This window comes from Piliocolobus tephrosceles, chromosome 8 (assembly GCF_002776525.5).
Source record: "Piliocolobus tephrosceles isolate RC106 chromosome 8, ASM277652v3, whole genome shotgun sequence".
Classification (NCBI taxonomy): domain Eukaryota; kingdom Metazoa; phylum Chordata; class Mammalia; order Primates; family Cercopithecidae; genus Piliocolobus; species Piliocolobus tephrosceles.
Window position 1 is genome coordinate 25,873,070 of NC_045441.1, and position 26,721 is coordinate 25,899,790.

Sequence of the window (26,721 nt, forward strand, 5' to 3'; positions counted from 1 at the left end):
CCTTCTTGAATGGTAGAATCCTTAACTGGTCATCCATTCACTCATTCAACACACACTTACCATATGCCTATCCAGTGGCAGGAACTGTGCTGGGTGCAAGAGATGCAAAGGTGTGCTAAGTAGACAAGGTCCTATCCCTCTGGTGGGACATCAGGTTAGTAAGGAGGTACAAACTACGTGCTGAAACGGGGTAGGACCTGGACTGGGAGAGCTCCCAGCAGGCTCCCCCTGTCTAGTCTAAGAATGCAACACACTCAGTTCTTAACTGAGGATTGTAGAGGAGAGGGGATGAGAGTGCCAGGAGAGAGAACAGCACACGAGGTCCAGAGTGACAGGGAGTTCACTCAACAATCAATTCCATGAAGGTCTTGGCTTCTCCCTGATTCATCTTTGTGACTAGAGTCCGCACACTGCCTTAAATATCATAAATGCTCATAAATGTTGGTTGTACCAACAGATGAATCAACACCTTAGTCTCTTATTTTTAGTCTAAACTCCAACATGACCCTGTTCCATGGCATGATCCGTTACTATCAAGGTGCCCTACACGTGACCGATGGGACGTCATCCTTCAGTGAGCCACTCAGATAGATGGAGGAAATCCACAGGCCCCTGTCCCACGCCTTGGATGCCTGTTTGGATGCCCAGCCTCGCCCAGCTGGCTGGAGGCGGGGCTCCCTGCACTGAGCAGCAGTTGCAGGAATCTGTGATGCTTCCCCAAAGTGAGGAAGAACTGGGCCTCCTCCCACAGCTTTCCTATCTGCAAAAGCTGGCATGGCTCTTCTCCTAACAGACCTGGTCCCAGACGGACTGTCTCCAGCAGATGCCCCTGCACTGTAAAAGCTATATGGCAGAGGCCTCCCTCTTCCTGGTCCCCATTTTCCAGCCCTTTCCCTTTGCCCTAATCCTCGTCAGTGACAGGAAAGGCTGCAGTGGGAATGTGGGAGAACACTTTGAGAAACATAAGGAAAAGCTTTAGTATATGACATCGCAGATAAATATTTAAAAGGGCTGGGGGGACGGAGAGAACCAAATTCAAAACTGCTAACTTCAGGCTCCATCCATGAACAACAGAAGGCAAAAAATGTCGGCCAATTTCTGGGTTATCATGAAACGGGAAGATGAGCACTCAGGACCTCAGTCATGAAAACACTTGCTTTCCCTCACTGCTTTGCTCTGGCTATGCAACAAGGTCATCAACAAATGAACAACAGGAAAGCAGGTAAAGGCTCAATAAGCCAAGAATGGAGACGAGGCCTCCTGGATTTACCTGAATTGAATGTAAAGAGAGACTGAGACCTTGTAGCCAGCACGTTCCCTTTTCCTTAAATAGCAAGACAGCATGGCCTCGAGGCTGAGGTGGTGGAGGACTGGCATCAGGGTGAATGGGGCCAAATGCTGGCCCTGCCACTTGCTTGCTGTGAGCATTTGGGAAGGATTTACAGCATCCCTGGAAAACCGGAAGCATGACTTTGCTTTCAACCCCCAGAGAGAAACGTGGCCTTGCTCCTGCTGGGTTTAGCTTGAGATCCAGGAAGGACAATGCTTTGCGCATGTTCCCTTAAGAAGAAGCAAGTGGATGGTCGGTGTGTGGTCTTCATTAATGGGAATACCATGCTAAGTCTGGAAAGGCCACAGTGAGACAACCGTTTGGTGACTTTCTCAAGGACTCCAAGGGAGTGGAGGGTGTCCTTGGCATGGGAGGCTAGAAATAAAGCTTCACTGAGATCTGCTACTTTCATCTGTTTCACTGCCTTGCTCCCGTGAGTGTCTGCACCTGTGACTAAACAACATGGAAAACAAAAATTAAGTCTGCATATGTCTCCTTGTCCTGCTCAAACAAACACTGTAGCTATTGTGGGCAGGTTTCAAAACTTCTGAAGCTGTAAGCCTCTTTTTCTTCATCTCTAAAATAGACATAATAATCCTTGTGTCTTGTGGAGACAGAATGAGGTACCGCATATGGGAACTTTCTGGCTCAGATCCCAAAGAGTCCCCTAGATGCTACTGCTGCTGGGTGTGGCTGCTGCAGCTATTTTCTGCAGTTATTTACTGGGATAAGACCAGTGGATACCCTAGCAGGCCACTTAAAAATGACAGATTCTCAGCAGTCTAGCCAGTTTGGTAATGTAAACATTTAAAGAGGAGGGACAGGAATAACAAGAAAGCAAAGGGTTAATAAATACCCCTTACCCTTTTAACCATGTTGTCCCAAGCACCATCTGGGGGGTGTGCACCACTTCTCATTGGAAAGTTTGTAGGTTTGCAGAGTTCATGGAAGATTCTTCCTGCTCCTCTTTCTCTCGTCTTCAGAATGAACAAGTACAGGAAGTGTGCAGAGATGCCCGCACAGGGCCAGTTCTTATGTAACCATGTGATTCTCAAATTGGTTCTTGTCCCTTTCCATTGGAAAGGTTTTGACAGTCTTCCTACACATACAAAATGCCATCCCCAGAATTAGAATCCCACGCCATGAAGCTGGCTCCCAGCATAAAAATTACTTCCTGGCAGACGTGAAACAGACATGTCCGAGTCTGGACATCGTGCTCACATCTCCTCTCCCGAGGTCACATCACACTGAATTCAGAGGTAGGAAGGACACTGTGACAAAGTCACCACTTGGAAAAACAGAAAACAAAATAAAAAGTATCACAACAGCACACTGTCTCAGGAGAAAGGATAAAGATAAAAGGCATGCTAGCTTCGCGTGGAGCTGTTCAATGGCCATGAAAAGCAGGGTCAATGGGAAGCACGTAAGTGGATCATGGGATTCTTAACTGGTCATTCCTTCCCTCTCTTGCCTGTACCCCAGAATAACCAGCGTGATTCTCAGGGGTGCTTTGATATGATCCTACTAGAGGCAAAGTCACGAGTACAGGCACCTACAGAAAATCATTGGAGGAAGAGGTGCTGGGTGCCTATAACTACTCATCCCAGGTACCAGGACCCTATCACCACTCAGCCCCGCCAGATTCTGGTGGTCCTCTGTCCTAGCAGTGCCTAGCCTAGGTCCAAGGCACTCTCCAAAGAGTATCATGGATAGAAAAGTGCTTCCTGTCATGGACAGTAACATTGATTCAATGTATATTGTGGTTTTGAGCCTTACCTGCTTTTGAAAATCTGCACAAGAGCAGGCACCATAAGGACATCCTCGGCCATGTGCCTACATGCTAATTCCTGAGTAGCAAAAATGCAGAGCAAAAAATCCACCTCTTCCTTCACTAAAGAGGCTCTTTGAGGGGTATAAAACTCCTGCACTGCTAAGCACTCTTATGAAAATTTTCTAGGATTCGTGGACTTTGGGATATGCCACTCCTCGGGATTAACTGTTTTAGAAGCCACGTTGAAGAACATCCCCAGTCATCTGGGATGTAAATGCATTCTGCAGACTCATTTCCACCATCAGATCCAAATGACAATCATCAATTGTAAAAACTTACTAAAACTGGCTCCATGCTAAGGCTTCTCAGAACTTAACATCAATTAACTCATTAATGTCCATAACAAGCCTGGGTGGGAGATACTACTATATCCAACTTACTAATGAGGCAAGGAAGGTTAGGTAAATTGTCCAAGGTCACACAGCTAATGAGCAATGAAGCTGGGAAGCAAAACCAGGCAGTCTGGCACCAAAGGCTGCACTCATAAAAGCTATGTTTTATTAGCCTCACACAGAATTGACTTGCTTATATATCACGAGACCCTGAAGTTTCCTTGCCCTTGGTTCCCTGTGTGTCACACTTGCACCTGCTGGATGGTGCCCTTTTGCTCTAATGCCCCATGTGCAAAGAAAGGATGCCAAGGAAGTTTGCACGATACACTCAAGAGACGAAGGACTGACACTGTTTAATATGTTGCCTCTCCTTCTGCCACAACCAGGGGACAGAGTTATTGGAGATTTTGAGCTACAAGGGGGAAGGAGGAAGATTCTGGCTGGAAAAGCATTCCTCTGAACCTGCTGAACTTAGCCCCCACTAAGTCCTCCACCTCATGAACACATCAGAGCTGCTCTTTATCGAAGCGCCATCAGCCTGCGGAGTTTCTCACACACATGCCTTTGACAGGCGCGCCCCCTAGTGGCCAGAGAACAGATTCAACCCTAACCGCCCACAAATGTCCTTCCTAAGGCATAGCCATGTGTGCTAAATAGGAAAGGAGTTTGGAAAAACAGGAGTGGAAGAAACCTGTCTCTTCACCTGGTGTTCAATAACCATCCCTGAGAAATTGTGTCTGGAGTTAAAGTTAATTACCATAAAAAGTAAGAAGAACGAAGGTCAAGTATTATCATGGCAATGAATCATAGGTCATCTGCTTTTAAAAGTTTTCTCTTAAAACAGTTCCTTTAAAAATATGAAAACAGGCTGAACATGGTAGCTCACAACTGTAATCCCAGCATTTTGGGAGGCTGAGGTGGGACGATCACTTGAGCCCTGGAAGGTGGAAGTTGCAGTGAGCCATGATGACGCCACCTCACTCCAGCCTGGGCAAAAGAACAAGACCCTGTCTCAAAACCAAACCAAACCAAAGCTTTAAAAGTCCAATTATTATTCACGCACCCCCTTTTCAGATGGAGTCCACAGGTCATGGGTGCTTCTGAAATCAGACTATTCCCAGCAATCAGTACTCCTCCCTGTTCCCTCCCCATGCTGGGGTAGGAAGAAGGGAGTAACATACTACATATGAAAGTCACCAAACAGATGGAAATAGTGGCAACAGCACATGCCCTGCAGCAAGAGCAAAACATGGGCCGACTCTTCACCCGAGACAGTGACAGAGAACTTGTGTTACGACTGCCCCTAGGGGCCCCACTGCACCAGTTCGGATGTCCTTTCTCACTGCAGCTGACAGCAAAGGTGGGTCACAGAAGGAAGATCTGCAAGTATTCTAAGAGGGACTTCTCGATCTCTCTGCACCCCTAGGAGGTACGATGATGCTAACACTGAAGTGGAAATGGCCCCACGAGACCTTGAGTTATCTGAGAAGGGCCCATTGTGCAGAGGCCCTGCCCCGTGACTTAATGTGCTTGGTTCGCTTGGTTCAATGACAGGAAATAAATCTGATCTTCTTCGGTTTTTCAAGAGAGCTTTCCAAAGCGAACTTTTTCTTTCCTACATGTGCAGCTACAACTTGTTTTTCATCCCCTCACAGACAGACAGGGTCTCGCTCTGTTGCCCGGGCTGGAATTCAGTGATGTAATCATAGCGTGCTGCAGCCTTGATCTTCTGGGCTCAAGGGATCCTCCTGCCTAAGCCTCCCAAGCAGCTGGGGCTACAGACATGTGCCACCATGCCAAGCTAATTAAAAAAACTTTTTTGTTTTGTAGAGACAGAGTCTCACTTAATTGCCCAGGCTGATCTTGAACTCCTAGCCTCAATTGATCCTCCCTCCTCAGCCTCCCAAACTGCTGGAATTATAGGAGTGAGCCACTGCACCCAACTAGCAGCTACAACTTTAAGACAACTATGGTCTCTGCATATAAAATTAAACATGAAGACAGTGCATGCCATTCTCTCTGTCATTTGACCAAAAGCATCCAAGAAACACAGCACAGAGGCAACCCTGAACATGTACGGGCAGGGTGCAGACAATCCTCTCTTCACCTGTAACGAATGAGCCACTGAAGAGGATGCCCACCTGCCAATCAATGAAGTGTGCAACGGAACTCCCTGACAGTTTTTTCCTGACCCATCGGCCGCCCACTTTGGCTTCTCTTCCCTTTTAAAAATCTCCTTTATGGCCAGGCACCATGGCTCACACCTGTAATCCCAGTACCTTGGGAGGCCAAGGCAGGTGGGTTGCTTGAACTCAAGAGTTTGAGACCAGCCTGGGCAACATGGTGAAATGCTGTCTCCACCAAAAATACAAAAAAATAGCTGGGCCTGGTGGTAAGTGCCTGTGGTCCCAGCTACTCAGGAGGCTGAGGTGGGAGGATAGCTGGAGCCGAGGAAGCAGAGGTGGAAGTGAGCCAAGATTGCACCACTGCACTCCAGCCTGGGTGACAAAGTGAGACCCTGTCTCAATTTTTAAAAAATGCAAATCAAAATAAGTTCCCCTTAATATTCGTAGGAGTGAGGAAGGAAAAGTTAGAGATGAAAAGAATGCTCAAGAGGCTCGAATGCGCCCCACCATTAAAACAGAAATCTCAACAGTACCTCTAAACATACAGCTCCAGAGGTGGCTACTGTTTAAAAGATTGAAAAATGATTCTAAAAGATTCTATTTACCTGAGAATCACATGTCAAGAGTCAGATCAAATTTCCCCAGACAGCTTTGCATAACTCCCCACCAATGTTGGTTCACTTTAACTCCCTTTACTATCCTGCCCTCTTCACGTTATTACTTTCAACCCCCAAATACATTATTATTGTTTTTACAGCCAATATTCATAGAGATTTTCCATTTCCAGTGCATTCTTTCCTGTACTTCCATGTTAAAGCAGAAAGCAAAAATTACTTGTATAGGTTGCCTGCCCTACTTAAAATACTTTCATGGTAGAATAAGGAAAAATAACTGGGAATGAGAGTTGGGAGACTCGGGTACTGGGAAAAAAGCCCATCTGCCATGAACATCAGGCAAATCCCATTTAATACGGAGGCCAGTTGCGCATCCAAGAATGCTTCTAGTTCCTGCTGGGCCCTGATGAAAGCTTTAGAGCCCTCTAAGGCGACCCCGAGAACCTGAGAACCCGTCTTGGCCTTTAAACTTCAAGCAACTTCAAACCCTTCAGGCTTATAAGCAGGGTTGCAATGTAACAGAAATGTCCCAGCAGCTGGTCAGCCAGAGTTCAGGGGGCTGGCTGAGAGCCAATGGCTGTGTATTTGCGCCACCTGGTGGCTATTTCTGCTCGGTTCACTAAGGAATTTCCTGGCTTGTTGAGGCTAGAGAGGCCTCAGAAGTTTTTAGGACTCGGGTCTGCAGCATTTCAGATAGGAAAAGGAGAGTCTCTGATCTGATCCAAGTGTCAAGGAGGCAGAGTATAAGATATGGTCCCTGAGGAACAGGCACATCTGCGTGAGTTCATGCAGCCCGAACCATCCCGGTTCGGGCTGCTTGGGGGACATGGGACTTTACCCATGTCCCCCAAGGATCCCTCAGGGGAAAGGGGCTGACTGGGGCTGGTAGACTGGCTATGACTGGCAGAGCTTCGCTGCAGAGCACCCCGGGACCTCCTGCATTCTATATAGCTATAACCATACACGATTTCAGGAAATGTGTTTTTAAATATACTGTCCTTTTACTTTGAGGTTTATGGGTTATATCTAAAATGTATTTGAAAGCAAAGTGCTTGTTTCAGAATACTATCCCAGTTATTAATATGGGATATAGGGAAAAGTGATTCGATTGACAAAAACCTGCATTATCTTGTGCTTTCCAGAGATGCCCTGTTTCAAAAAGAGAGTATCACAAAAATTAAGAGAATGTCAAAACTTAATTTCTTCTATTCCCACAAATGTATTCTAGATTATTACTAATGCTGTCCTTGTACTCCAAGAGACTGCACCACATTCTTAGTGATGAAAGCCTATGGTAAAATCACATTGGGATCAGTGCTGAAATACAACCCAAGTCCACTGTGGACTGGGTTCTCTTCATCCAGAATTTTTCTGAGAATTCATCAGGTTTCAGGGATGCAGTATTTTAGTATAGCAGGCATTTCAAGGGAGTTTCTGGCTTTAAAATAAATGAATTTAAAATAAATGAATAGTAAGTTATAATACTTTCCCTGTGAATTCAAACATGGTACTGAGTAGTACTGAATGATTTCCAGAAATTATTTAACTTTTCCTTCTTACTGTAATTTATACTTCCCTCAGGTGGCCATTTTTCCCCATCAGAGAGAGAATATTGGGGCCAGGCCGTAGTGCAGAAAAAAATGAGTCGCCTCTTTTTCAGGGTTTGTGGGTCAAATTGGTCCCAGTGGCTTAGGATTCATTTCAAGGGTGAGCCTGTTGATGCCTGAGTGTTTCCCATCTGAAAGACAAAATCGCCCATGTTTTGGTTTGCTTTGTTTCTCCCCCTGCCCAAGAACCCTCAACAGTCCCTGGACCCTGCGGATTGGAATAGTTGCACTCACCGATGCAGCAGCAGAAACACCCCCTGCCCAAGAACCCGCAATGATCCCTGGACCCCGCTGATGGAACAGTTGCACTCACCAACGCAGCAGCAGAAACACTAGTTTTCCTCCCAGATCACAAAGAGGACCAACAAAAGTCGGATTTAGTGGCCCTTACCAACACATTCTCAAAACCCTGCACCCTTGCCTGTCCTCCTAGACCACAGAAAGGACTGAGAAAAATCGGATTTAGTGGCCCTTACCAATGCATTCTCGAACACGTGTTAAAGCCCTAAGCATTCCTCTGTTAGTACTGGGACCTTACCCGTGTCCTATAAAGATGTTATGCCCCCAAAATGAAGTGGACGGCCATACCCTGAGGGAGGGAAGGGCTCTCCAGAGTTGCAAGAGCGATGCCTTTTGTCCTCACTTATATGAACAGGAAAGATACAATTTCTGAGGCTCCCCATATCGTAGCTTCGGGAATAGCTTCTGTTAGGCCTGCCTGTCTGAGGAGGGATCTTAAAATTCCAGATAGCCCCCTCTACAACGGGGATTTGTGCAAAAATTATGTCCTTCTGACTGGTAATCCCAGGTGCCTAAAGAAGGTAACAGAGTCCCGGAGTTTATACTAGAAATCATTCTTATACGAGAAAGTAGAAAAGCACCAGAGACAGTGGTTTTTCAGATGCCGGACTTGCCTCGGAGAAGAGAGGTGACCGGAAGTTTGTCTGGCAGGCGTTAGGACCTCGGGGGCAAGGGTCAGGATAGATAGGATAGATGGGTGAGTCTCGCTTGGGCGATATGCCTTTGAGAGTTCTGCTCATGGCCGCAGGGTCGACCAACTTGCTGTCGGGATCCCGAAGCTGCATGGCTTTCCTCTCTGTTGACCCTTGGCTCAGCCCAGAAGTACAGGAAAAGCGGGAGCTGGTTCCAGGCAAACCCACACTCCCAACTCCGAAGAGTCAGGGGTTGCTAGAGAACGCTTTCCCACAAAGCCTGACAGCTGCGTCTTTACTCCAGTGGCCATGTTAGTTGCTTTTAACTGGACAACAGGTGCCCGGTATTTAGCCCCTGGATTCTAAGGAAAAATAGGACAGAATAGCAAGCGAAAGGGGTCCGATGGTACTCACCGCTTGGCGATAGGTAATACTCTCACCACTTGGCAACAGGTGATGGTCCCATCTGGGTCACCAAAATGTGTCCAGAATTGCTGGGATCTTGGTCTCACTGACTTCAAGAATGAAGCCACTGCTTGGCAATAGACGATAGTCCCTCCGTGTTTGCCAAAATGTGTCCAGAATTGGTGGGTTCTTGGTCCTACTGACTTCAAGAATGAAGCCACAGACCCTCACGGTGAGTGTTACAGTTCTTAAAGATGGTGTGTCCAGAGTTTATTCCTTCTAATGTTTGGATGTGTCCAGAATTTCTTCCTTCTGGTGGCTTCATGGTCTCGCTGACTTCAGGAGTGAAGCTGCAGACCTTTGTAGTGAAAGTTACAGCTCATAAAGGCGACACGGACCCAAAGAGTGAGCAGCAGTAAGATTTATTGCAAAGAGCGAAAGAACAAAGCTTCCACAGCATGGATGGGGACCCGAGCTGGTTGCCACTTCTGGGGACCTGAGCTGGTTGCCACTTCTGGCTCGGGTGGCCTGCTTTTATTACCTTATTTGGCCCCACCCACATAGTGCCGATTGATCCACTTTACAGAGAACAGATTGGTCCATTTTACAGAATGCTGATTGGTCTGTTTTACAGAGTGCTGATTGGTCTGTTTTGACAAAGTGTTGATTGGTGCATTTACAAACCTTTAGCTAGACACAGAGTGCTGACTGGTGCACTTACAATCCTTTAGTTAGATAGAAAAGTTCTCCAAGTCCCCTACCCGATTAGCTAGACACAGAGTGCTGATTGGTGCATTTACAAACCTTTAACTAGACACAGAGTGCTTACTGGTGCGTTTACAATCCTTTAGCTAGACACAGAGTTCTCACCCGACCCACAAGCCCAGCTGGCTTCACCTCTCATTACCATTTAAGAGCAGACTTTCTCCTCCCCACTTATCACAGACGAGGGGCCTCTGGGATTCTCCTCTCTATAGTTTACTTCTGCCCAAAATCTCCCTGGGGACTTCCCAGTATAGTAGACTCTTCTTATTTGCAGTAGTTGTGTCCTAGAATATTGCTGCAAGTAAGTTAACTACTGAACCATTGCTCCTAGGAACAATATAGAACTGTTTCTGTGAGCCTTTGACCATAACGTTTTTGCCAACCAGTGAATATATAACCTTGTTTTATGTGTTTCTGTTTAAAGACACCCTATTTAGTATACATTGTTGATTCATTAACATTGAATGCTCAGCCAACAGTTCTATACTGCCTCAACAAAGCTTAACAAACCCGTATATTTTTGTATTTTTTCTGCGTGGCAAGTCACAGCCTTCTTACACTTCAAAACACTAAAACAGCACTTCAGCACTACATTTAAGGGCCATATGAAACTGAAATTACCATCAGAAAGCAGGAAGCACAAAAGTGAGAAAAACATGGCCTAGACAGACTGGGAAAGGGACACCTGTTTGAAGCATGAAAGCTGAAACAGGAAGGCAGGAAGGCGGTGGCTTGTTGTCTTGTTCAACTTCAGCTGGAACATCTGAGTTGGGCAACTCAAATTTTTTTGCCACTATGCATTTGTCCAAGAATGATCTAAAAAAGCACCTTGAATATTGATTTGGGCGTTACAAATAAATTTAGCAAATAGGCAAATTTGCAAATATGGAATCCATGAATAATGAGGACTGACTGTATATTGCAAAGCCCTTTGAATTTAAAATTCTTCTATAACCTTTCCCTCACTCCTAAAGCCAACTCTACTTCTGTCTCTGTTTGCAACATAAATGCTGGCCTGGCCGTGATAAATGACCTGCAGTTTCCCATGCACCCAGTGTTCTTCTGCCTTTAACTGTTACTTTCACCATACATTTCATACTACCCTCCTGGGACAACCTACAGCTCTCACATTCTGCCATCACAATCCATCACGGTGTCAGAGCACTGGGTGCCGTTCCAATATTAATAGCAATCATAACATCGTAATAATAGCATCTAGATTCACAGACTATGTAGCAGGAACTGCTCTGAACAACTTACAAGTGTCTATTAATTTAATCTACACAACACACGTATTGATAGAGAAAATTACTACCCCTCATTTTAAAGAATAAAAAAGAGACATGAAAATGTCAAGTACCTTGCCCAAGTCACTCAGCCTGCGAGTGGAAGAGTCAGAAATCGATGTCAGCAACCCAGATCTACAGCCCAAGCTTAGTCACAATGTTACTCTCACAATGACTATTGACGCCTAGTAGCATTGAGACAAAGATGTTTCCTTCCTTAGTATTAGAATGGAGACAGAGATAGAGAACGAAAAATATAAATATGCAGGCCGGGCGCGGTGGCTCAAGCCTGTAATCCCAGCACTTTAGGAGGCCGAGACGGGCGGATCACGAGGTCAGGAGATCGAGACCATCCTGGCTAACATGGTGAAACCCCGTCTCTACTAAAAAATACAAAAAACTAGCCGGGCGAGGTGGAGGGCGCCTGTAGTCCCAGCTACTCGGGAGGCTGAGGCAGGAGAATGGCATAAACCCGGGAGGCAGAGCTTGCAGTGAGGTGAGATCCGGCCACTGCACTCCAGCCTGGGCGACAGAGCGAGACTCCGTCTCAAAAAAAAAAAAGAAAAATATAAATATGTAGTTCATTTAATTCCCTGCCATCTCTATTTGGTGAAAAACTGCATTAAGATGACACCAACCCCTGCATATGTAATTTTGTGTAATTATACTTGTGTAAGTACAGGTAATTATTTTCTATCACCTGAGAAGGTAGAAAATCCTCTTAAAAATTTGAACATGAACCTTAATTCTGAAATAATGTTTTTACCATTACCCATAACCTCTTCCACCTTCACATTTTAGTCATTTTTCCCTCCAGGATGATCCTGAAATATTATGAAAAATTATTGTAAAATGTTTCATGTTAAAACACATTATATCGTTTAGAAACAATTTTTTTTTTTTAAAAACAGCTTATTTTCTCCCCAGTCAATATAAAGGAAAAGAAAACAAAGCAGCTGGGGGGGGGAGGGGGGAAAGCCTTGTCTGATTTTAATATCTGCTTTGATTCAGAAGGGATCAGAAAGATGAACTACAGACATCTCCTTTTTCATGCTCGTCCACTAGACTGAACAAGGAAAAATTCACAAATAGGCTACAAACTGGAAATCAAACCAGAGACAAACTCTGAAAGGGCTCTAGCCATGAACACAACACTTTGCAGAGTGTGAAAGCCATGGTGCACAGGTCTTGGTGGCTACAATCAAGAGAGACAAGTTTGTAGACAGCATTTCCCCTGTTCTCAAAATGAAGTCAGCCTAGAGGTGAGGGTCTGCCTTCCATTACTCTCAGGAATCCATGTGCCCTTTCTTAGAAGTTCCACTAAGAACAGCATTATCCCGGTGGGGCACAGTGGCTCACACCTATAATCCCAGCACTTTGGGAGTCCAAAGTGGGTGGTTCACCTGAGATCAGAAGTTTGAGCGCAGCCTGGCCAACATGGTGAAACCCCGTCTCTACTAAAAATACAAAAATTAGCTGGGCATGGTGGCACACTCCTGTAGTCCCAGGTATTCAGGATGCTGAGGCTGGAGAATCACTTGAACCTGGGAGGTGGAGGTTACAGAGAGCAGAGACTGTGCCACTGCACTCCAGGCTGGGTGACAGAGCGAGTCTCTGTCTCAAAAAAAAAGAACAGCATTATCGCAGGCAACTCTGTCTCTTCCCACCAGAGGACCTACAAAGCCTTCTCCATTTTGAAACGAGAGAAATCAGTAACAGAGATCTTAGAAGATAGTTGGGGTAGTGCCTCATGCTTGTAATCCTAGCACTTTGAGAGGCCGAGATGGGCAGATCACCTGAGGTGAGGAGTTTGAGACCAGCCTGACCAACATGGTGAAACCTGTCTCTACTAAAAATAAAAAAAATTAGCTGGGCGTGGTGGTGGGCGCCTGACAAGAGTAAAACTCTACCTAAAAAACAAAAAGTAAAACGAGCTCTCAGAAAGAAGACGAAGCACCTTTTCTGTGTTATGACTAACCTTACAAGCCACTCAGCCACCTAGATTGTGACTTTAGAATTATTTTATCAGAAAAATCTGCTCCACTGGGATGTTGTGCTGAGAAGGAATGTGATGCCCATCTGCCTCCTCAAAGGTGCTGTGGTTTATTATCCTTTAATAAACTGTTCTTCTTGCCTTGTTGGAGCAATGGCCCCTTTTACCTTGGAAAACTTAAAAGACTGCAGATGATTTCTATGACGTGTTCTCTCCAAAAGGAAGAAAGGGAAGTAGCACTGGCTGAGTGCACCTCGGTTCCAGCTGCTGTGCTAGTCATGGGCAGATGGTCCTGTGGGGCCCTCCCATAACCTCAAAATGGAAAAGATGCTGCCCAGTTTCACAGCTGAGAAAACCCATGCCCAAACAGGTTAAATGACTGAACACTGGCCCATGGCTCAAAAGCAGGAAAGCTAAAATTAAATCTAGGCCCAGTGAACTCCAAAACCTTGTCACGTGATGCTTCCTGGGCATTGCCTACTTGGGAGCAGAAAAATGAGAAATAGCAGTCTTCATCTTATGAACTGAACTTTCCTTCAAAGTGATCCAAAAGATGATCCCAACCTCAAATTAATCCTTAAAGTTCAGTGAGGAGTTTAACAGGCAAGATGATTCCTCTTTGGGAAGTACAGAGAGAATTCTGCATGGGACTGCTTACAGCATCTAGAGATTTTGCAGCCAGACCCCGGTATCATCAGCTAGCTTTCAGCGTTTTCGCAAGACCGTCTCTAGGTGGTGCAAAGACCATGCGGTTCTGTTTACCGAGGCCTGTCTATTTCTGGCTGACTGGGTACTCAAAGTGAAAATATCTGCTTGTCAAAACTTGTTGGATCATTTCCAGCATTCAAAATCATTACTAAATAGTCGTTCCAACTTCTTAACTCTCTGATGCAAGACTGTGGCCTGGGAGAAGATGCAGGGGAAGAACTAAAATCAAAAACTAAAAAAAGAACCATGGAAAAATAAAGAAAACCAACACTTATGATTATTCTCTGTTCAGGGTCTTTGCTTTTTCTAGGATGACTTTTCAAGTCCTCATAAGGGCTAAAGGTCTTAAAACCACCTCCAATTAACATTGTTTAAAAAAAAAAAAAAACTATTATTCTGTACTCATGAAGCAGAACACTCCCCAGACAGGGAAAACTAAGACAGAGATACACCAAGACTAAACTGTACAAGGAATTAACAAGAATGTTTAGACAGATGGAGCTACATTGAGCAAATTTACTCCGATTTTGGCTCATGGAATACCCTGGTCATCTCACCTAAGAACAGGGCCTGAAAATAAAAAGGAGATGCTTCATAGCACACACTCCCATTCCAGATACCCCTCACAGGGACCCAGATTCTACAGTAATCCTGTTTCCTCCATGTGGTCATCCCACAACCTCCCTCTCTCCTCAGTCCCTCTGTACTGTGCATTCTGGGATCCAACTACCCCCGAGGAAAACCACTACTGGGACGGTAACACATGCATCCCGGGGACAGCACATGGAAAGAATGCAGGTTTTGGACTTTCTACATAGCTCAGAAGAAATCCAGGCCCTGGCAGGAGGAAGACGATAAAATTGCAGTCACAGGAGCACCTTAGAACCAGGCTCTCCTTCAGGAGAGGGATCAATTAAGAGTATTTTCCAAATGTACATGCCCTGATTCTTCCTTGGTAATTTTGATATGACTTGAGGGTAAGAGAGATTGGGTGATTTCGCAAAGCTTCCCAAGTGACCTCGATATGTCTTGCTTACCACATAAAAGTAAAACTTGGAAGGAATTGAGGGGCGAGGCAGAAAGTGAGCCCCATCCACCTTCCCTGGACCATTGCTCTGGCAGAGTGGCTCTGCCAGCAAGGTCACTGCCACCCTGGAGCTTTTGGTCATACACACACAAGTACAGGAAACTCACCCGCTCCACCAGTCATGACACTTTTTGCTAAAAATTAAAAAAACTTATTCAACTAAAAGATAAAGTGGAATGCCAAGGTCGAAATATAAAATATGATGACATAAAAATAATTTCAGAATACCTCTGTAAGGCAAGCTGCAAAGCTGAATATTCAATAAGTATTCTTATTTAAAATGTCATATTAAAACTAACACTAGAAAAACAATAACTTGTTAAGAGTGTTAGTTTTTTAGGTTTTTAGGCATTTTTAGTTTAAGAGACACTACTGGAGAGTTAAAAAAAAATGGTCAGTCTGACCCACTGCTGGTTAAAATGGGCATGACTTTCTGTGTTTGGAAAGCAATTGGACAGTATCAAGAGCCTTGAAAACATCTTATACAAAGTACAGTTCCACAAATTTATCCTAGTAATGTGAGCATGGGTGTGCATACATTCTGGGCTGTAAGATATTAATTATAGACTTATGGTAATTTCAAAGCATTGAATCATTTAGTAAAAGGGCTTGGTTAAATACACTGTATTACATCTAAATAATGAAAAACAAATCAGTAATGAAACACAGTACATGTTAAGTAATATGAAAACATTTTTTTTTTTTTTTTTTTTTTTTTTGAGACAGAGTCTCACTCTGTGGCCCAGGCTGGAGTGCAGTGGCGCGATCTCGGCTCACTGCAAGCTCTGCCTCCCAGGTTTACGCCATTCTCCTGCCTCAGCCTCCTGAGTAGCTGGGACTACAGGCGCCCGCCACCTCGCCCAGCTAGTTTTTGTATTTTTAGTAGAGACGGAGTTTCACCGTGTTAGCCAGGATGGTCTTGATCTCCCGACCTCCTGATCCGCCCGCCTCGGCCTCCCAAAGTGCTGGGATTACAGGCGTGAGCCACCGCGCCCGGCCATGAAAACATTTTCAAAGAATATTCCCATGAAAGACAAGGCTTCTCAAGTAACACATAAAGCACGATACCATTTGTCAAATTACGTATAAATATTAGTAGTGTGTATATATACAGATATATACATTGTGTGTATATACAAATATTTGGGTGTGTCTGTTTATATGTATATGCACAAATACATATATATAAAACATATACACTATATACACACACACACATATATATAGCATATATTTTTTTTTCCAAGGAAAGAGTATTTGAAACTATAAAATAATGCCTGGTGATTTCTAATCACCGAAGCCAAAATCTCAGTAATGCCATTTATGATGGGGATTAAAATGGAAATCCAATTTTACACCTGCAGAATTTGATATTAGCTTCAGGTCACTCAGAGACTTCATGGGGATAAAATCAAGAATATAATGCAAACAGAAATAAAAACAATGGATTATATTCGGGACAAGCTGTGTTCTGATTTGCAAACTGAAAAAAAAATCTAGGAGACAACCTATTTAAATTCATAGCAAGAGAGGCCTTTTAAGCAAACATAAATTGTGTTAATGTCATCATGATTAAATTTCAGGAGACTTTCAATTTGACTTTGATATAAAATTGATGTATGTAAGTAATCCACTCACTAACCCAATAATAAGATCCATCCCACAGCTGCCATCATTCACTTAAGTCAAACACAAATCTTAAGCGTCTTGTGAAGTAGATTTAATGAAGTCGAGATGCATCCCGGCCGAACTACTCTTGGTTACACTTAATCAGAACTGAATAAACAAACTCAGTATTAGTCACACTTGTGCAAGTTATTCCATTTCACTGAAGCCAGAAGAGATTTTCATGTGATCCTGCTTAAACCAGCTAAACATCTGGAAATGTGGAAACTATTCTGTAAAGCGCAAGAGGACCACACGCTCGGAAGAGACATCAGTTATGTGGCTGAGGTCAGGCCCGGGGAGGCTGGAGGGGGAGTGCATACTGGAGATAGCTTACTTACAATGAAGCCAAGTTTCTTATAATCTCGCGTGTACATGGACTTGCGTTTCTCCATGCTGCCACTGCTGTTATTAGGTTCAGACTCGGCATCAAAAGCAATTCTTCGAAGTTCAAATATGATGTCCCTCTGAGCCTGAAGGAATCAGGGAGTAGAAAGAAAAGGGAGGGAAAAAAGCTGCTTTCATTGTGTGACATTACATATACTCCCTCTTTCCCTGGGGTCTAAATGAATCACTGCATTCAGGCAAAAGAAAAACAGATAAAAGAGAACCAATGTTCTAAGTTACAGCTTTGCAGACCAGTCTTCCCCTGTCAGTCTCCCTGCTGGTCAGGTCTGGCTGTGTATTCCACAGTGGTCCTCTTAGCCAAGTAGTCATCTGGAGCACGAATATTGATGGTCCAGTGCAGTCTTAACTGAGAGGCCCAGATATGATGGAAGGGTCGTGACTGGAGAAAGCTAAGCTAGAGAAACCGGGGATACCGTACAGTTGGGAACAAAGTAAGAGGTACCCAAAGTGCCTCACCCCACTAAGTTACTTCATGGAAATAAACACAGGACAAAAAAGAAAGAAAGGGTCAAAGGTGCAAACAACCCAAGTGTCCATCCAAGGGTAAATGGATGAACAAAATGTGGCATGGACATCCAATGGGATACTATCCAGCCTTTGAAAGATGGCATTCCCAATAGATGCTACAATATGGATGAGCTTTGAAGATACTACGCTGAGTGAAATAAACCAGACACAGAAATATGCATATTGTCCGATTCCAATTATATGAGGTCTCTGGAGTAGTCAAATTCATAGACAAAACGTAGAATGGTGGTTACCAGGGGCTAACAGGACAGGGGAATGGGGAGATAGTGTTTAATGGGTACAGAGTTTCAGTTCTGCCAGATGAAAAGAGTTCTGGAGATGGATGGTGGTGATAGTTTCGTAACACTGTGAATGTACTTAATGCCACTAAACTGTACACTTAAGAATGGTTAAAATAGTAAACTTAATGTTATACATATCCCACCACTATAAAATAAACATATAAATACATTTTTAAAAGGGTTTCCAAGCAAAGAGGGTCATTCAATATTAAGATGCATTGCTCTCTGTCACTAGAAGTGGTAAGATGACAGTCTCCTCTCCCTGGGATGACCACACCTTGCCAAAAACGTGAGGCACATTCACTGCCTCTCAAAGCCTCTCCATCATTCTTAACTGCATGGCCTTGCTCCATGAATGAATTGCCACGGTGGCTACACACTTCACATACGCAGTTCACATCTGCAACAGATCAGGCCCTCACGTGCCAATAATGAGTGTTTTCCTTTCCAAAGCTGCAGCACTGTTTAAGCTGAAAATGTGCTACGGCAGGGCTCGCAGCTGTTTCCTCTCACTCTACCCTCACACAGCAAAAGTCCCCAAAGGCTTCTGAATGGAGATATAACCTTTCATGCACAACAAGAGACCTAGCAGAGAGCTACAGCCAACAGCCAACCAACAGAAATGCTGGCCCAGAAATCAGGTTTAATCTGGGACCCTGCTCTTGGCACCGATCTCTAGAGGATAAAAATTGCTGCCTCAACCCCGTAGAATCAATGCCACATAGAGTCACCAAGAGGCCCTAGTTGTCTGGGAACTTGACTCGAAAGCTACTACCATTAAACGTACTTGGGGCCAGGGGCTAAGGTCTGTGGTCACGTGACATCAAACTTTCTTATTCAATAAAGGCAGAAGATGCATGTTTGGAGCCTAATGGAAGAATGTATTGGGTATATTTTCTGATCCTGGATTCACCTAATTTTGAAGCCATGCCCCTATGTTCTGAGATGATAATAAAACGACATCATCTCAAGCTGTGAAACTCCCTAGTTGCAGGGTACCTCAAAAATAGACTTTTAATGACACTTTTTGTCCGTCCTGTGCTTTAACTGCTGTCCAGTGAGCACTCACCTGGTCCTGGGGGTCCATTTTGGTCATCATCCTGTCTTCCAGGAGGTTAAAGGTGAGCACTTGCAGAACATACAGCTGATGCGCCATCTCATTGTTGATGGCCCTTTGGGCTCGGATGACATGCTAGGGAGATGGTTCACAAATGAAATTTTTTAAAAAAGAAAGAAAAGGAAACAACAAGAATTAACCCTCAAGTAGGCTCTCACAGTAAAAGGAAACAACAAAAATTAACCCTCAAGTAGGCTCTCACAGTCTTTATTGGGAGGTACAAGGAATGGAAAAGATAGGTGAGGGCACAGGGAATTTCCGAGCTTTCCTTTACATTTCAGAGACCAGGAAGGTTCCTGATCTTCAGGTCAAGGTCCAGGAAAAACCTACTGTGGGCAGGTGTGAGTGGAAGGGGAAAAGCGCTGGAAAAGGACTGGTGACGGCAGCCATATAAGTCAAGAGAAGGTGTGCTTGAAATGGGGGTGTCTCCAAGACAACTGTGGATTTCTATAATGGAAGCATCTGTCACATACAGCAGAAAAACCCATGGTGCATACCCATAGGAAGCAAGCATGCCATTATCTTACCCTACGACTGTCTGACAGGTGAGCCCACCTCAAAACGGGGAAAAGTTTCACAAGGAACACACAAAAGCAAAATACCCATCAAGTCTTAATCCACTGCGGGAGCTACATAAGGATGTCTACCATCAAAAGCAGACAGCAAAAGCTCGTGAATTACTTTACTCACTGTTAACAATGAAATGAAAGATAAAATGACTCTTCCCCATAGAAACAGAACTGAAAACAGAACATACAAGGAGTGGCAGGACAGGAAGACTAGATAGGTCCACCCCCAACCCCATCACCCCCGCCCAGAAATGGGACAGCTGCCACCAACTGAACATTCAGCATTTGGCACTAACACACAGCCTTTTCAACACAGATTCTGGCTGTACATTAAAAATGCCAAACAACGGATCAATGTGGTGAAACAATCCATCACATCAGTTATTTCAAATGTTAGCCCCAGTCACGCCTTGCTATCTGGAAGACCAATTCTCTTGGAAATCTATACTTGCTCCTGGCTAGACTGCTGCAAACCAACTTCTAAGTGGCTATTCAGTAAATGACAAAGTTCCCCACTGTAGAGAAAAATGATCTTCCTCCAGGACTGGAGGAAGTCTAGGTCCTTAGAGTGCTGCCTGGGTGCCTCTCAACCTGGCATCCACCTGCAGTCCACACCCTAGCTGTTAGTGCCATGTTGAAATAGCCAATTAAAGAAGGAGGGGTGAGAGAAGACTGAGGAGTAGAAGAAAGAGGAGAGGGAGAAATCAGAGAATACCAAGTCACCGAACCAAAATTATGGGAAGCAGGGAAGCTAGACACAGGATGGTTAGGAGCAAATCAAACCCCTTACCCTCCAATCTTCAGAATAGTATGTTAACTCATAGCACACACTTAGTATCCAAAGTGTGTGGGTATCTCTTTTCTTAGCAACTCAAAAGTACTGCACTGCAAGTTCTTGCAGGGGAGTACCAACCTCGAACTTCAGCCATCAACATCTCATAAAAGAAGAGATGTTGATATTTGAGACAGGGTGGCCACAGTCATTAATGCCACTCATTTCTCAGGGCATTCTAACCCTGAGTGCCACATCAAGGTAATATGAAGACACTGAGCTATACATTGATGCTGCAGCTTCTACATTTATTGAGAGCCAATATAAAGAAGGACAGCAATTATGAATACTTCTGCACTTCCAAAACCACAGTTGGACCTAGATGTATTAAGATGTTCTCCCAAGATTCATTTCAGATTTCAGTTCCAGAGGGAAAAGTTTTATGTTTCCCGAATAACTGGGGGACCTTTTTTTATCAAACAATGAAAATTATACTCATATGTTTCATGTCATCCTTGACAGCCAGGAAGTTTAAAATCGAACTAACTTGGTCACAAACTGCAGTCATTACCACTGGCTTTGGGATCTAGAACACTTATTTTCAACATTAATTTTTGATGGCTTACTTGCATAGGTGGGGCGCGGTGGGGGGGGATAGTGTGTGTGTGTGTGTGTGTGTGTGTGTATAAGCCACTTGTTTTCGGTGTTTTGACATCTGGGACCTTGTTGACCCTGGAGAGACTGCCCCTCCCAGATCTAGCCAATTCCTAGAGATAATAAACGACTCCTTTCATATGCAAATGAACCAGTCCAGGGACTTGGCAACCACACCCCACTCCTCTACAAGCTCTGGCTCCTACTCTTAGGATCACTATTTTCCTGCCCTAACCACCCAGGGCCAGGTACCAGACAACTAGAGACAGCCCATAAACTCCACAGCCCACTGAAATTATTCAAACTAGCCAATCCTAAACCTGCTCAGGCAGCTTACCTGGCCTCACTTGTCCCTTCCCTCAAAAACCACAGTAAGGGCTCTCGCCCAGATCTCCTTGGGCTTTCCCTGCCTCCCGACTCAGGAGCTTCCCCTCCCCCCACAATCTCCCAGTGGCACAGCATGCCCCCTCCTTTGGGGAACTATAATTAACAAACTTTTCTTTTCAATGCCAGCCATCTCCTGATCTGTTGGCCTCACCATACCCGAATAATGTTAAAACCTGCATTTGAGGACCAAGTGTTTTTAACTGTAAGCTTGCTGAACTGCTCTTTGGAATCACACAAAAAGAAATTCTTCTTTTTCTTTCTTTTCTTTTCTTTTTTTTTTTTTTTCTTTTTTGTAAGCAGGGCAATCAATCAACCTGCTTCTTTCAAGTAGCTGTTAAGTCAAATAGCGGGTAAGGCCTCAGGAAATCTTGTTACTTGGTTTATTTCTAAACATTTACAAGGTGACACCTTAGGGCTTTTTTTTCCACCAATGTTTAAGGTCATTTTGCATTGCAGCGAATGAGTGGCTCCCATCTTTGTCTTTCCTTCCTCTCTCTTGCCAGGGGGCCCCCCAAACTGACGTTCAACATCTCAGGACTTCTCTTGGTACCTGATATGTTTACAGCTAGCTTTCTCATTAAAAGAGCAAAACCTCATCAGGGTGAATCTTTTAAGCCTTGATCTCCCTAACCTGCCCCACTGAGAGAACTATCCAATCCTTCCCGCCAGAATGCCTTCCCCCTTCCTCTCTCTCCAGAGCAGTTCCAGAAACCCCTCCCTCTGATCCAATGAGGCAATTCCTGTGGGAAAGACTTTATTTATTTCAATTCCAAAAGCTCACTTTTTCCTTCTTTAGAGTTCCTACTGCTTCACCACAGAAGCAAGTCACAGATCAAACCACAGATTGAAGCCAAAAGAAGAGATTAATAAATGCACCAGGCCACTCCTCCCCCACAAAGAGGTCATAGCACATAGGTACTCACTGTTAAAATGATGGAACGCAATTGCTTCTGAGCCAAAATATTCGCCATCTCCTGTGGAAGAAAAACACGCCCACACAAAGGCTTAGGTTAGAAAGCTACATTTCGACATGGCCAAAAATGACTTTATCCTGGGGTGTGCTTCGTAACTGTATATCAGCAGTATTTCGTATGAAATAATGAACTCAAACAGGCAGCAGTATTCAAATTACTTTTTTTGACTGTTCCATTTAGAATGTAAAAGCCATGTCCAAAAGCAAAGGAAATATACCTGGCACCTGCAAAATTCTCTTCTTTAGGAATTTCTTCCTTCCAGAAAAAGGTGGGTGCTAAATAAAAATCAGGCACTCCAAACAAAGCAATCGTTCTCTATTAGAAAGCCTCATCATCTTTTATTAGACTACGTATGTGCAGAAAGGTTTTATTAGGCAACACATGCCTGTAGCAAGGAGATTCCAGTATCTTCTAAAAGTCATTTCATCTTAATCTGTGCAAAACCCAAGAGTGAGTAATACATATACCAGGCTACATAAGTGATCTGAGTGGAGTTTAAGTGAAGGGCAAATATCTGGGTGATGCAAAGCTCTAGAGTCTACACTCACTGAGCTCTGCAAGGCCTGATTTCTACAGGTTGTGTTTCATGCCTTGGCATCTCCTGAGTGGCATGGAGGATTCAAGAGTGATTTTATTAAAGGAAATGATGCACAGACTCCTTTTATAAATATTGACAAGTAGAGGCTAAGGGAAAATAACATATTAAGCACAGTCTTGGAGCACACATTTTAAAGTAAAAATACTGCTCATATTCAGGAAGACACTTGATTGTTGTTTTGTGGTAGGGGGTGTTTTTGGTGTTGCTACTCTTACTGAGTAGAGAAGAAACTAAGCTATGGTTTAAAAACAGAACCATGATTTCTACCAAGGTGAAAACAAATTTGCAGAAAGCAAAGAGAACCAAGAACATGGGGGTGGGGGAGATTTCTGAGGGGGGCATACAAGCAGGGGTAGACGGGAGCAGCACGGGAGAGCAGGGCCCACTTTACGCTGACAAAGGGAACGTGGGTGACTTACAGTCAGAGGACAATCAAGGATGTCAACATTGCTCTCTACATCAACCTAACGGCGTCATCGCCACCACAGAAAGGAAAGCAAGCAGGAGAGAAGAAGGGATGGAAATTCAGAGGACTCTGTTAGAGGTTGACCACTTTATTTGAATGCCCCTGCTGACCCACTGCATTGAAAAGTGCTTAAATACTGTAAGGTGACAAAAAAGCTAGATGGCCCTCAAGTCAAAATCCAATACTAGGTCTTCTTCCATGCTCTTGAAAACAAGAAAGCAGGAGCAATGATGCATTGAGAAACAAGTCAAATGGTAACCTAGAAGGAACCTTCCCCTCCACTAGGCATAGAAAGCAGTGCTTTCTTCCCAATCTTCATAGAAAGGCCCACTGGTGGTGGTTTTTTGTTTCTTCTAGGCCAGATGTCAAGTAAAAGCTTCAAAGGATCCTATAGCTGTTTTAATTTCTTTGAAACATGAAATTATTGCTCATAAATAAAAACAGAAACAAAAATTTCTGTTCCTATGTTTGCCTATCAGTTTATAAAATTTAAAGTTAGAAAGGACAATGTATGTCCAATTTCTACTAAAGAAATCATTGTGGTTATCTGTTTACAATGTTTATTGTCTGCATAAGCTGTGGGTCCCTCATGAGCAGAAACTTTCTTTTTTGTATTCCAAGCCCAAAGAACAATATCTAACACCTAGAAGACAATAAATGCTTGATAAAATAACAAATAAATATTTTACACTATTCTCCTAAGGAACAGCAGCTTGGTCAAAAAGAAAATAGAAATATCCATGCCTCCATTTATTAGTCTAATAGTAAGGAATTGTTGGAGTAAACGTGAGAATCCATGGGGAATATTTTATAGTATTAAAATTATGTAAAAGTATATAGATACAAATATGAATCCAGATATACTGACATGGAAAGATGTCCACAAAATATTGTTTAGTTTCAAAAGCAGTTTAGAAAAACGACACTGCATGTAGTATGCTCACATTTGGTGGGGAAAAAAATGATATATTAGGAGAATTTTTGCACAGAACAAACAGGGAAGTAGCACCATGAAAGTCACAAGAGTTGTAAATAATTGCAGTGGTTTTGCCTCTGGGAATATAATTACAGGAATCTTTCAAACTTCTTCCTTTTGTGTTAGTATTTTCAGATTTTTCTACCAAATCTTTTAACTAACAAGTTTTTTAAATAGTGCTTATCCAAAGTATATAAATATTTGTAGAGAAATTTGGAAGGGATCTCACCAATGTATTTGCCATTGAAATAGTGAACCGAACAATGGTGAAAGTTGTAAACAAAAGGATGCATTTGCCCACCTAACAGCAACCCCCTCCCTGACAAAAATAGCATAGCCCTTCCCTCCATTTGTGCCAGGAAACAGAAAGGCCTCCACCCCTGGGGGAACCCTAGACCCTCTGGAACCCTTCTCCAGAGGAAGAAGCTTTACCCTAGGTCCCAGCACAGGCCTCTCTCAGTAAGGCCTACTTTACGGATGCAAAGGAAAAAATAGCACAGGTCCTTCTGACCGCGGGGGCATTTTTTTCAGTAACAGCAGAAATAGGGTGTAAGTGTTTAAAAGCATTCCAAATTCCAAGAAAAGCCAGATAATGGAGTCCTATGAATGTGTCTGGCCCAAGTCAAAAAAAGAAGATGAAATTTTAAAAAAGTATTTGACTGAAGTAGAATCAGGCATCTCAAAAAAAACAATGGTTCTAAGGCTTTAAACAGATAAAACAAAACCAACAAAAACAAACAAAAAATAGTGTTCCTACAAATCCAGTAAATACATGTTTAGATTACATTTCAATCTAGTTGGAGTGAGAAAATGGGCTTGTGTTATCCAGGCTTCAGGGAGCTGTTTACTTGGCAAACACAGGGTAATTCTGTGAGTGACATCTCTTTGACAGGTGTTGGATGGGATGCTTTGCAGGTAAAAGCAGGGATAAGGTTGGGACTCGAACTCTGATTCTTACCCACTCAGTAACCTGGTCAAGTTCTTTACTCCCTTTGAGTCTCAATTTCCTTACTTATAAAACAGAAATAATGTGGCTTTCTCTGAATATGAGAATAAAATGAAATAATGTAATACAAAATACTGAGCACTGCCTGGCACATGCCAGACTCTCAATAATATTATCATTGATGGCTGACTTTGGTCAATTTTTCTATTTGCCAAAAATTCAGAACTTTTAATTTTTCAGAACATATACCAACAATGCCAATGTCAAATTCAGACCAGCTGAAACTTAGAACATAAAGCCCAGACTAAGGTGTACACGCTCAGCTGTTAATATAAATCCACAGCAACCTACATGATATTACCAGTTAGCTCAGTCTTCTGCTTTACAGGCCTCTACTGACCTTCAGAAAATAATATCCAACAAACTTTTCTTCATTATGAACCTGAAATCCCTTTTTAGAGCTATCTCGCTACTGACTGAATTTTTTTTTAATTTAAAAATCATGATACTCCCTTTATTTTGATGAACAACACTCTTAATTTCAAGAGTTTATAGTTTATGAAGTCCACATCACTTTTCCATGGGCAAGTCAATTAAATACCTTGTAGCTATTTTTAGAGTTTGATTGAGTCATATAATACTTTATAAATTTCTGCTGAATTATATACAGTCTTTCTTAGTTGGAATCTTTTCTTAAATGGTTTAAGGTTATTAGACTACTCTTTGAGGTGGTTTATTACTCTTTGCGGTAGTTTATTAGAATAATATATAGCCAAACTGTTTCCTGTCAGCCTATGTTGCATAGTTTTCAAAGAAAGACTTGGTTCACAAAATCCAAACCTAATCTTAAGTCGACATTCCATTATATTACCATTATCAGCAATGTCCTGAAATTCCCTATTTGTCCATGGTCATGAGAGTCCAGTTTAACAAATGAACAGTAGTGCTTGGTATAAAATAAGATGCAGTATGCATTTTATTCATGTCTAGATTCAGAGATCCAAGTGAAACAGCCTTTTGAGTGGGCATGAACTTTCACCTCCTCTAATCCATCTTCTTCTTTCACAGATGGAGAAAGGAAAGGAAACTTCCAAGAGTTGAGATCAGAATGCAGCCTTCCTGACTCCACACGCTACACTCAACTACCATGTGGCTGGGCCAGAAGTCCCTGGTCTGGCCAACAGAAGGACCCAGTTCCTCCAATGCCCACGTCAAGCTTGTGGATATACACAGTGAGAGCTTCCAGACAACTTCCAGGCTGCTTGGGAGTTATGATGAGTTTGGTATTTAGACTAAAATATCACAGAAGCAGCCCTATCCATGATTTCACCTCAGATCTGCAAAGCCACTCCTAAAAATCCAGC

At 43.4% G+C, this 26,721-nt stretch overlaps 1 protein-coding gene across 4 annotated transcripts in view; it reads right to left on the reverse strand.

Moving 5' to 3' along the window:
* Positions 1 to 26,721, reverse strand: part of ELMO1 (engulfment and cell motility 1) — a 590,246-nt gene that overhangs the window by 334,130 nt on the left and 229,395 nt on the right. For 3 of the 4 annotated variants that reach the window (XM_023183031.1, XM_023183032.1, XM_023183033.2), the window contains exons 11-13: positions 22,321 to 22,371; positions 18,968 to 19,090; positions 17,023 to 17,154 (exon numbers count right to left, since the gene is read on the reverse strand). In XM_023183031.1, coding sequence (XP_023038799.1) covers positions 17,023 to 17,154; positions 18,968 to 19,090; positions 22,321 to 22,371 — 306 coding nt within the window. Of the gene's footprint in view, positions 1 to 2,193; positions 2,312 to 17,022; positions 17,155 to 18,967; positions 19,091 to 22,320; positions 22,372 to 26,721 lie in introns of those variants that run through there. The other variant, XM_023183034.1, reaches the window with a different exon arrangement.